At 43.8% G+C, this 12,375-nt stretch overlaps 1 protein-coding gene across 1 annotated transcript in view; it reads left to right on the forward strand.

Moving 5' to 3' along the window:
* The window catches only part of plxnd1 (plexin D1), a 61,453-nt gene that overhangs the window by 2,058 nt on the left and 47,020 nt on the right, over positions 1–12,375 (forward strand). Inside the window, exons 2-5 of the mRNA XM_080031039.1 lie at positions 1,161–1,337; positions 4,752–4,883; positions 5,399–5,499; positions 10,871–11,000. Of these exons, the coding sequence (XP_079887165.1) occupies positions 1,161–1,337; positions 4,752–4,883; positions 5,399–5,499; positions 10,871–11,000 (540 nt within the window). The remainder of the gene's footprint in view (positions 1–1,160; positions 1,338–4,751; positions 4,884–5,398; positions 5,500–10,870; positions 11,001–12,375) is intronic.

Below are 12,375 nucleotides of genomic sequence, written 5' to 3' on the forward strand. Positions count from 1 at the left end.
TGAAGAGAGGAAGGGGGGCTCATTATTTATTTTTATATTTTTATTTTTCAGTTAAACCCCAGACAGTCTTTTTTTAGTCCGTGCTGCTCACTATGACCTCAAATGTTGCGCAATTTCAGTGCATAAAAAGCTTCTCTGTTATAAACACACGTTCAGATCGCGTGTTTTCAACTACGTGCTTTCCTGTCTCATACAAAAGCAAATACTTGCCCTCAAGGAAACCAAGGCATTGCACACCATATTTGCTCCCATAGTATTCCCTCCTTATTGATGGAGTCTGCCAATAAAGGCAGATAAAGATTTGCACAGTTTCATAGGAATGCAGTGAAATTCCAGCTTTTCATTGTGGAAAGGTTTTTGACTGACAGGGCTGAGGTCAAAGGGGGCTGTCCCTGCTGTCAGGTCAGAAAAATGCCCCCTTCTCTGGCACTGTCTTGTTGTCTGTGGCCTAGGGGCCGCTCCTCCCGTGACCAGTTTTCTGAATACTATCTCAATTGGCTAACGGGCCTCCCTAAAGAGACAACTGCTCAGTTCAAAGTGGTTTAGTGTGTTTGTGGGGGGTTGGGGGGTGGGGGGGGGGGGTACTCTGTCTTTAACACAATCTACTCACAGAACAAAGTTAATATTTCTTAAGTTTTAGATTTGTGTTGCCATGACCGCCGAAATGTGATCTTTCCCGCAGTCAACAGTCTGAAGGCCAGCGCTGAGGGAAAGTCACAATCAGTCAGACACAATTTATGATAAGAGAGACGAGTCCGCGAGCTGAATGGCCCGTGGGAAAAGACTCTACAAATATCCAGTCTGGTTCATTCTTTTTTTTTCTTCTTCTTGGCCTATGCATGTGCTGAAATATTCAGAGAATTCCCAATGGGTCCTGGTGCTCATCCGAGCATGGCACTAATGTTTTATCATTGCCCGCTGAGGATTTGACAAAAGCAGAGTCTTATGAGTGTTGAAGACCCTTGTAAGCCCTTTTCAAGTACTCACTGAGATGTCTAAAAAGTGATTTAGAAGAAGGAGCGGCACCGTTGTGATAACTACTATCAGCTCTTGTTTTCCACTTTGCTTTCATCATTCGCCCTCTGTTCTAATCTGTCTGTAGTTACTCTATGTGAAAGCTGATGAGCAACACTCTCTCCCTCATTCTGTCTGTGTTCTAGCTGAGTCCCGAGCAGCTGGACTGCGGTGCAGCCCACCTACAGCACCCACTGGCCCTACGGAGGTCCCTGAGGGCCATTCCTCTGGTTGAACACCCCGGTCTCACTTCAGTCTCTGTGGACTATGTGCACAACCACACTGTGGTTTTTCTGGGAACCAGTAATGGACGACTGCGTAAGGTGAGACACATGAGATTGACCACCAGCTCTCACACACACACACACACACACACACACACACACACACACACACACACACACACACACACACACACACACACACACACACACACACACATACACACACACACACACATACACACAAAATCAACTTTTCTAAGCCAGTTGCAGCAGTTAAGCACCACTTAATGGAGTTAATATTCTTTAATGTGATGGAGCCCTTGAGCTTGGAAAAAGTATAACGGTAACAGTTTCATAGTTCTACTTTGATGTGGCTGATGAGTCTTTCAATAAACCAAACGTAGGTGTGCGATGAAACACTCAGAGCCAAATCGGCAAAAAGAGCAGGAATGTTTGCTTTCATCTCGCAGGTTCTCAGCACTGTCACTCCCCTGACCCCCCCCCCCCCCACCCCCCCACCACCCCCACACCCCTACACCCTGTTCATCCGTGACCCATCATGGTCCATTAAATAGGCCTAATCATGTGCTCTAACGTTCCTCAGACCTGGTTATTGTCTGAGAGATCACCAGACGGCTGTTTAATGCGACCGGTTGACGAGGCATGACTCAATCCATGCCCTGTGTTGTTCTGCGACCTGCAGCGTTTTCCCCCCCTGAACATCTGCAGAGGGCCAAGCTTATGAAAACCTTTACCGTCCAATTAACGGCATTCCTTAATTCTGTCTCAGCCACATTCCGAGTCACCCCTGACTGAGATTGTTAAGCAGCAGCCTTCCTGCAAGCGCCACAAGCTGCCTCTCAGCTGTGTCCGGAAACAACATAAACTGACTCTGAAAAAGCACTCCGACCTCTTTGGTTTTGCATCAGGCTGATACCTTTTACAACCTTAAAACTATTCCGCTGGAAGGGTGTTTCATTTTCTGGGCCCTGCTAAAATTGCTCCCTGTTTACCTCCACAGATGATGAAGGCGCTGTTTTAGCCGCGGCTGTTTATGCAGTAATTGCTTTTTTGGATGGTTATGTACCAACATTGGTTGAGATGGTGTAAGCAACTGTGTATACATACAGAGTGTGTTTGTGGATGTCTGTTTGCATGATTGCCGGTTTGATTTTGTTCTTAGGTGTTTGAGTTTGTCTGTAAGCCAGTGCCAGTGGTTTAGGGATCCCATGTGTTTACTCAGATGAGTGCCAGCTCTGTGATTATGGGCTATATGCCTGTTCTCTCAACACGTATACGTCAACCTTGCTATATGGGGAGCATAGTGTCCCTGTGACCTTGGCCAACAACCTTGTGCTTTTTAGCTTTATTTGGCTTTTATTGGTTTGTGTGTCTGTGTGTGTGTGTGTGTGTGTGTGTCAGTGCCTGTCTACGCATATGTCTGTGTGTGCTTGCCTCTGTTTAGTGTGAGTGTGCCCTGAGGGTAGAGCTGTTACAGAGGTTAATGGTGCTGTTAGTGTGTGTAATGTGATTCTGACTGTGAGTTTGGCTCAGGCTAAACACAGGGGAACAGTGGTTGGGATTAAGTTAGGCCTCTTTTACTGTCTTTGAGAGAGCCCTCAGTGAAGTAATTTGTAATTACATGCATTTTTTAATGAAGTCTCTCCCTCCCCATTACAGCTGACTTCCATTTTCTGCCTGTTGCGGTGCCCACCTTTATCTCACTCACACTCTCGTCCAATTCTACTCCTTCAGTCGTTTCACCCCTCCACTTCTCAGTTCATCGCTCCATTGTCTCCTCTCACCGTTCCCTCTTTTACACCATCCCGAATATAAAAGGCCCTTTGATTCATTTAGTAAACAAACAGACTTTATCTTCCTCCCTCCCTCCCTCTCTCTTATTCTTTTTTCTTCCTACCCACCTCCATACGTCTTTATTCTCTCCCATTTACAGCAAGGTATACACACACACAAACACACACACACACACGCACACACACACACACACACACACACACACACACACATAGAGAATGAGCGCACAGCAGCTGAGCACTCGTGGATTGAATGGGGTCTTTCATCTGCAGGGAGATAGACAGAGAATAGAGTCAGGGCAACCTGGCAGAACAGCAGGTGTTTTGTTGGTTGACCTGGTGGCGCACTGTGACACAGCCCCCTCTTCACTTCTCTCCGCTCCTATTCACTTCTCTTCTTCCAGGTGTGTGGGCTGCTGTTTACTCGTCCCTCACTGTGGCACTCTGCGTACGAGTGTGTTTGTAGTCGCTGGGCTGTGAGGTTAAGGCATAGCACAGCTGCTTACTATCTCCAAGGTAGAAAAGTGTGTGTGTGTGTGTGTGTGTGTGTGTGTGTGTGTGTGTGTGTGTGTGTGTTTGTGCGTGTGCGTGTGCGTGTGTGTGTGTGCGTGTGTGTGTGCGTGTGCGCGCGTGTGTTTAGATAGATGGGTGAGTTGTATTACAAAAAAAAATTAAAAATATTTGGAGTTTGAGATAATGCCTCTCATCACAGGTTAAGCCAATGGTTTACCAAACTGCATTAGCTTGCTCTGATTTAACATTAACCAGCAGGTCTCATTGGGTGGCAATGGTTTTGTGTGTGTGTGTTTGCCGTTCAAGAGGTTGTTTGTGTGTTCAGTGGATGGAGAAGTGACACAGCCCGGGCTTGTCACCAGATGCCAGTCAGTTGGCCAGTTCCTCAGGATGGCAGGATGTCTCCATTGAAGGGAGACGCGACAAAATCGCAGAAATAAGAGCTTTCTCTGTCTGCGTGACAGGAAGTCTCACTCAGCACAGTTTGTTTTTCTATGCGGCTCTGAGTGTGTGTGTGTGTGTGTGTGTGTGTGTGAGTCATTGTGAGTGTGTGTGTGTGTGCATATGTTTGTGCGTACGTGAGAACATGTCAACCGTTTTATCATGTTGTGCTGTAGAAAGGCAGATAAATCACTGCACTGCGAAACAAGGCACACCGCTCGAACAAAGGGCCTCCTTGAAATATATTTGAGGGCTGAACACTTAAAAAAGGTTAAGAAATTAAAGGAAGGTACATTTGTGATGTGAAAAAATACACTTAACCAGATCTGGCAGCTGTTGTTCATTCATACTACATACATTCATTCATTTCATAAACAATTGGAGTTTGTGGGGCTGTCTTGTGTATGTTGGACATGTTCACGAGTTACAGTTATTGTATAAAAACACCTTAGTGCAGGGTAGGTAGGTGTTTTCAAATGCAGATGAAATGCTTCTGAGGTGTTGCTGAGCCAAACACCTGGTCCTGAATGTGCACTGCTGAGCTGGCTGCTGCTTAGTAAACAAGAAAACAACTCTGGTCAAAATCCAGCTATTCTCATCATTAGATGTATTTCTTTATATGAATATAAAGCAAAGTATTACTCAGTTGACTGTTTTCCTAGTTGAGAAAAATGTTGATTGCACCACTCTTACACCTGCTCAAACCCTGTGATCCAACCTGTGTCCCCTCGTGTCTGTCTCACAGCTGACCCTCTTGGCGAACATGACCTTGGCCAATCAGTGGAGTCTGAAGCTGCCAGCCAGCGAAGCCGTCCACCACATCATGACCTTCGACCCCAACGACAGAAACTTCCTTTACCTCATGACCTCTCACCATGTAAGAATGTGGCTGCAGACGAGGCTCCGCTCTCACTACGTCTGTCGGTTCTCCCCCGACCTCTCTCACCTCAGTTTAGCTCAACGGTCACCTATCTGTGGCTGCAGGTACAGGCCTTCAATAGGTTTTGCTGCTGCATTTCCACCGATATGTTTCGTAACAGTCTTCGCTGTGACAGGATGTGGCTGCACTTCCAGCAGTTCATTGCAAAAGCACCTGATTGTTAGCTATGATTCCAGATTGCATTTAGCACCTATACACGTTGTATATAAACATTTCATAAATGTAACACACTATTATTAATTATTAAAATTATTTATTTATTATTAATTATTATTAATTTCATAAATATAACACACTATTATTAATATAATGTATTTGTCATCAGGCATAACAGATATAATGTTACAAAATGGAGAAAAGCAGCAATGTCATATGTAGTTTTCATCTGATACACCTTTTTATGTGCATTTCAAACTGTGTGTGTGTGTGTGTGTGTCTGCTGCGGCGTGTAGATGCTCAGGGTGAAGGTGGCAGACTGTGACCAGTGGAGGAGCTGCAGTGACTGTTTGGGTGCGGGCGACGCCCACTGTGGCTGGTGTACTCTGGAGAATCGGTAAGTCACACACACACACACACACACACACACACACACACACACACACACACACACACACACACACACACACACACACACACACACACACACACACACACACACACACACAGATTGCTGTTGTGGAAATTCAGAGTGGGATACAAGGATGTTCCGATGAGTGAGTTTCGAGAAGAAAATCCTGGCTTTATTCAATCAAACCAAACCTTAGAAAAATTCTGCAGACAGTCCTGGATTGTACATTGAGCATCAAGTCTCATACAGGTTTCAAAAGGGGTTAATCTCCACACATCCAATCTTTTGTTCAGAATCCTCTTCTGACTGGTTACATTCCTATTTTCCTATCTGTCACTGGTCATGCAAATGCATATCAAACAAACAAACCAACAAGTACAATTTGTCAGTGGTTAATGCCAGTGATCCTGTCCAAAAGTACATCTTCTTGCAATGTGAATTAAAATAGACTTAAGTTGCTTTTCTTGGTTATGTCTGATCATTAAATATTTGTATTTACACTGCACACACAATTTCTGCAACTTCATCCGCAACCGGCGTGTTTTTATTGAAGGTCATCTTGGCCTCTAAGTCTGACCGTCTCTTCTGTGAACAGAATGTAACAGATATATTTTGGCTTCTAAACACATATATAAGAGTAGAAAAAATAGGACAACATTGTTGTTTTCTTTGTCTCTTGGCTCTCCATCTCTGCAGTGAACTGCCCACCCCACAATACCTATCCTCTGTTCCTCTCAGGCTCTCTTCTGCTGCCAGTAAAATCTATAATTCAATCAAATGATCATATGTTTAGATGACACGCACATGTGTTCCAAAGTGTTGTGTCGAGGAAATGTGGAAATGTCTACCGTCTATTTAAGCAGCGATCCAGCTGCAGCTGTTTGTGTGAGTGATTGACTTGAGTTAATGCTCATTTGGAAGCTATTAAAGATCAACTTCATGGTATAACAATGATTTGAGCTTGTCGCTTTGATACTTTTAGCCTTTGAATCAATAAAACAACTGGTACTCGTTTGTTGGTTTCCGTCGTCCTTATTCCAGAGTCTTGGCAGAGTTTGTTTTTGGGTTAGCAGGCTGCTGTTGGATGGAGTAGAATTGATTTGCTTTTCATTTGGCCGCAGACTGGGGAATTACATCATTGTGAGGAGCGGTCCCCCTGGTTCTTTGCTAGTTTGGGGAGGGATTGACAGGCTTGGAGCGCCCTGCGAGGAGTGACTTGGCTGAAGTGTTACTGTGAGCGAGTGCGAGTACACTGTGATTAATGTGGCTCTGTCAGGACCGCCTCTCTAGCTCTCTGTTCACTGGCTTTCAGGGAGAATCTGTGTGGTGTTGAGCTGTGTTTGTTTGTGTCCTGTTTGTGTGTGTGTGTGTGTGTGTGTGTGTGTGTGTGTGTGTGTGTGTGTGTGTGTGTGTGTGTGTGTGTGTGTCTGTGTGTGTGTGTGTGTGTGTGTGTGTGAGAGAGAGAGAGAGAGAGAGAGAGAGAGAGAGAGAGAGAGTCGGTCGGCTGCTCGGTGATTAAAGCAGATCAGACGAGATAGTGATTTTTGTGATGAGTGGGGCTGCAACTCTGGAGGCTCTGGCATTGCCAGGGGCCATTCAGAGCTGGAAGAGTAGAACTGATGAGAGTTGTGTGTGTGTGTTTGTGTGTGTGTGTGTGTGTGTGTGTGTGTGTGTGTATATGTGTGTGTGTGTGTGTGTGAGTGTATGGTCAGACTGCCTCGCTGTCATCTCCCTGTCTCTTCCACTCATTTGTCTATCTGTCGTCTCTTTATCCTAGTCCCTTTCTCGCTTCACTGCATTTTTTTTTACCCTCGTATTATCTCTCTGTCTATTGGCTTCCTTTTTCTTTTTTCTTCCCTTTCTTGCCCTCCTATTTTCCAGTAGCTTTGAGAATAAGCCATCCCTCTCTCGACCTCCCTCTCTGTCTCTTACTAGTCCTGGTTTCCTCCTCCCCCCAGTGCCCTTGTCCTCCTCTTTTTCCCTCTACAAAGGAGCGTTGATTGTGATGATGGTGGTGGGAGGGAGAGTGCACACTGGTTCTTTTGACAAGGAAATGTCAAAGTGTGTGAGCCTGTGTGTAAGTGTCAGCATGAGTGTGTGTCGCTGTCTGTATCTCGGAGGCCAGGGAGCTGATGTCATGAGTGTGTGTGTGTGTGTGTGTGTGTGTGTGTGTTTGATGCACTGTTTGGCCAGTCACACCAGCCGCTGGGCAGGCGCTGCAGTGGCCCTCAGAGCCCGGGGGATCAGAGGTTTGATGTGTGGGGGTGGATGGTCCCCTCCATCACCTCGCTGTCTGAATCAACTACAGACGCTGAGTTGAGAAAAAAAACGTTGAAAAAAAAGGACCTCTAGAGAACTATCTAACAATCTTTGAAGCCACCACTGTCTCCGTGGGTGTCTGTTTGATTTTATGCATGACTCTGACGTCTCTCGGGACGTCTGCATGTAAAGCGAGCATGAAAACATGTCTGTTCGCTTGTTAGAGTCTGCATTGTTGTCTTAAAAAGAGAGCGCCGCTATCTCCACCAGAGATAAAGATTAGTCCTTGATCAGACTGTTCATGCTGGAGCCGCTCTAATCTGCCACATGTCACAAGAAGGAACTTAATATATCTTTATTTGAATCACATTATGCTTCATAAGCAGTCACTGCTTTTCACAAATAATCAGGGCTATCTGCGTGTGCTTGTCTCGTCGTGACTCTGTGTGAGCCTGTGTGTGTGTGTGTGTGTGTGTGTGTGTGTGTGTGTTTCTGGTTATGCGTGTGCACTTATAGAAGCACATGTGTTCTCCTGCTGCCGTTTAAAAGTCTCACTTTGGTTTCCACCTTATCTGATATACAGACACTCAGGAGGTGTTGAGTTTTCTCAGGTCATATATCAGCTGCATATGTTGTCTCCGTATATTTTAAGAAGCTGTTAGAAAATCAAGCTGTTGTGAGGCAGGTGAGGAGTTTGTCTGTGTGTGTCCCTATAAGCTCATTGTATGAATATTAGTTGTTTCTGCCTTTAAAGAAAAAGGAGAATGGCTTGAATGTATTCCTCCTCTCAGCTGCACTTGATTAAATTCAAAGGAAAAGATCATGATGAAGAGTTCTTTTAACGAACTACATGCTGTTTGTTGATGTTCAATTGAGACTGCATGTCTTTTTCTTTTGAGATTGCAAGATGAGGTTTCCTGGATGCCTGCTTTGGTTTACACAGAGTGGCAACTCCAGCACTAAAAGATAAAATCTGGAGTTTACTTGATAATCTAAATATAATCTTCTAGATGAAAAACAAGGAGAGCAAGTTTGACCCACTGTAACCCTAGAGAAAGTTTTGTTCCGTGATTTCAAAATGAAATGCAAATACATTTCGAAATTCATGTCACAAAAAGTTCTCATCTCATAGATAGGAATGGGCCGTCCAATGTCAATACTTTTTTTTTAGTGCTGACCGAAATGCGTCTGTAGCAATCAAATATCAAAAAACAGTCATGTACTGTAAATTAGCATCGGATGCTTTGTCAGGCCTTGTTCACACACTCTTTGATCAGATATGTCCTGATTGAAGTCTTGCATTTGCTTGTTTTATACTATTTTAAGTACTTGTTTAAGTTTAGAACAGAGCAAGACTAGAGTCTACAATACCTGCAACTCAGTTATGCTGTATACTGTATATCAGTATCAATGCTAATGTCAACATGCTCACATTCTCACAATGATAGGCCCTAATGATTACATGCTGATGTTTGTCTGGTAACTAATCTTTACCATGCTAATCCTCTGAGGCTAGTGGGACTATTATTGGTTTTGCTGATTTATTTCTTTTTAGAAATAATTTATTGTCTGGGGTACATGATTTTACAAGATTGTATGCCAATGTCATTGTTTAGTGGTGGAATGTCCAACAGACAAGCGTTGAATCAGAAAAATGCCATACCATACTCAAAGAACAACCTTTAAATGAGTCATATGACTTTTGATCCATAAATGTATTTCAGAGTGGCTGTTGAGTTTGCTGAGAGTGTTCAGATTTTTTTGCAACTCAGTTCTATTTTTGTCTCATCAGCTGACCTCATTGCCCATCTCAGTCCCTCAGTGCCAATGTGACTGAGAATATAGACATTTTCTTCTCTGGACACAAATGCTCACACTAAAACTACTTGCATGCGGACACAGAGACACATACACTTTGTTTTAAAACAACTATAGATGTGAGAGGGAAGTGGGATGTGCCAAACTCATTGTGTGGCATGTAAGGACTTTGCTAAATGGGGCCCCTTGGGTTTCTCTAACTCTGAGGTCACTTTGTCCTTCCAGTCTGCACTACAGATGAACTGAGCTCCGTGCCAATGGCCAGCCAAGTTCATTAGTGAAGCAGAAGTCAGAGTACGAGGCCACCTTGCTTGTTGAATGCCCTCTTACAATTCCTCTGCCCTAGTCATTATACTCACAGATGGGCACATGCACACTGTATGCTTTGTGTGTGTCCACACAACACATGGATGCACTGTGGGTCCACACAGAGTAAGAATCAGTAGTATTTTTATTCAACTATCTGTAGCCCCTGATCTTGCCTGCGGGATGGGTTGCCATAGCAATATGTGTGACCTGGAGTCAAGAAGTCTCCTGTGTTGAGCCTGACAAAGTGACAGCCGAGGTCTGAATGTGGCATTAGGAGACCACAATACATTTGAGGGAAGCAGACCATGAAACCCAATGGTGAGAATTTGTCATGTCTTCGAATGAAAAAATAAATAAATAATCGTTTCTTCACAAAAGATAAAATGTTGACCTTAGGCCTCTGCATGCGAACACATGTCTGGTAGTCCCCCGTTTGGGTCTCAATTAACAGCTGTAGCACTGACGAGCAATTACAGTAAGTGAGATGATCACATTCTGTCACGGGACAGCTTTTTGGGACTTGTTTATACACCACACTATGTTGCGCTCTATATTTTCTACACTTTATGTCATTTAGAATCAAATACTAGTGGAAAGAAACCAGGAAGAACCTGTGATGGTCACATATGTTTTCGATTCTAAAATGTCCTAATGTGTAGAATAAAATGGAGTGCATAACGTGGTAAGTGAACAAGTCCCAACAAGCACACAGGAGCGTTTAGTGATGTCTTTTGACCTCCTCCCCTTGACTACCGTTGTATGAGCTAAGCTAACCTGGATGAGCGACCTTTGCCCATTTCTATATAAAAAATGCACACACAGTTACAAGAACGATTTCTGTTGTCTTTTGTTCAGCCGGAGAGTGAGACAAAAAGCTGAAATTAAAAAAGTTACTTCCTATTCCTTTAAATATGGTATGATAAATAAGATATCACTGTACCAAAAAACCTCTTTTCGTCCCTTGTCACAGTTGTACCATCCAGAAGGAGTGTTCCCAGGGGCTGTTGGCACGCTCCTGGATCAGCATGGGTGAGGGCCCCCAGCAGTGTCCGTCCATGACCCTGACACCCCCAGAGATCAGCATATCTGCAGACATCAAGGTATGCTAACTGCCTTCCGTATTATTGTTTCCATCACACCCATTTCATAAATCATGTAGACACTGCTTTTGTTCCTCATCAAGTTATGTTTGTAATGGGGGCACGTGTATTTAAAGCTGAATGCCTCATGGCCACCTTTTATAACCTGACACCACTCACTATTATTATACACACTATTATTACTCCACTGATAAAGTTGTGTCTGTTTGCTGCCCCAGCTTCCTCCGTCAAACCAACTTCCTCCTAACACTATGTGCTGTCATCTAATGTTAAAGCTGCTATATTCAACAAAGTAGCAAACGTATGTGCGACATTTTCTTGATTTTTGAAGGTGCTGTTCTCACCTGCAAACAAACTAGAGTTAATCCATGCCAGTGGCAAGACAGCTCTGGGTGTGAAAAAGAAAAAAATTCAGAAAACACTTTGGGATTGAATTTCAGTGGCTTTCAAATGTGTCAGTTTGATTGGCGTCTGTGGTTGCAGATGTTTTGTCATTCCCTGTAAAAAGGTAAAAGTGCAATTTATATTATTAGAAGTGTAGACATATTTTACTATGTAGATTAGCCTATAGTTCACACTGTATTGCCCTCTCATTTGTACCACCAGTGTGATTTTAATCACACCTGGCAGGATGACATATTCAGGCAAAAAAGAGAGCCAGAAGTGTCATACAAATACTTTTGTCCAATCAGTAAATCCTGAAACGTGAGCAAAATAAAAATATGATAATTAGCTCACAAAAATCTGACCCCTTGGAATATATTTGACCTTTAATTACAGCTCATGACTAGACGGAGGCGGAGAGACGACAGGTCATTAATTGGTTCATTAATTTGGGATATTTGCTTGTTATGTAGGTCAGTTAGTCTTGGCTGTAATAGATCAACCAGCTGCCAGATTCACAAGCATCCTTCAGAGCCACAGGAAGCTCTGCTCAAGGTTGTCTCCCCAAACAGGAAGCAGCAGGCAGGAAGTCATGGCTTTAGCCAGGAAATGATCAATTCCACTGAACAATGGAGCAGATTTTTAAGACATGTTAGCACATGTCGCTGGCCACTTCAGTTCCCCCTCTGCTGAGTGGCGACATATGTCATCTTGCTCTTCCTCTCTACTTAACAATCGTTGTCTGCCTGCTGCTGCACCACACATATAACTTTTTTTTCTCACATTGAAATCATTTAGCTGAAATGCAGTCACGTCGGAGAGGTGTTGGGTTTCTCATTATATGTCTGTCATACTTCATCACATAGCCAGATTTAGATGTGAATGTAGCACTGTGCCATCTGTTTCTTCATTGCACATTAGTTTCTCTTTTCATTTCTCTGACTGAACTCCTCAACAAACTTAAGGTAATGCCAGCGCTTTATGCCCTCTG

Source organism: Ammodytes marinus (genome assembly GCF_949987685.1).
Source record: "Ammodytes marinus genome assembly, chromosome: 7".
Taxonomy (NCBI): domain Eukaryota; kingdom Metazoa; phylum Chordata; class Actinopteri; order Uranoscopiformes; family Ammodytidae; genus Ammodytes; species Ammodytes marinus.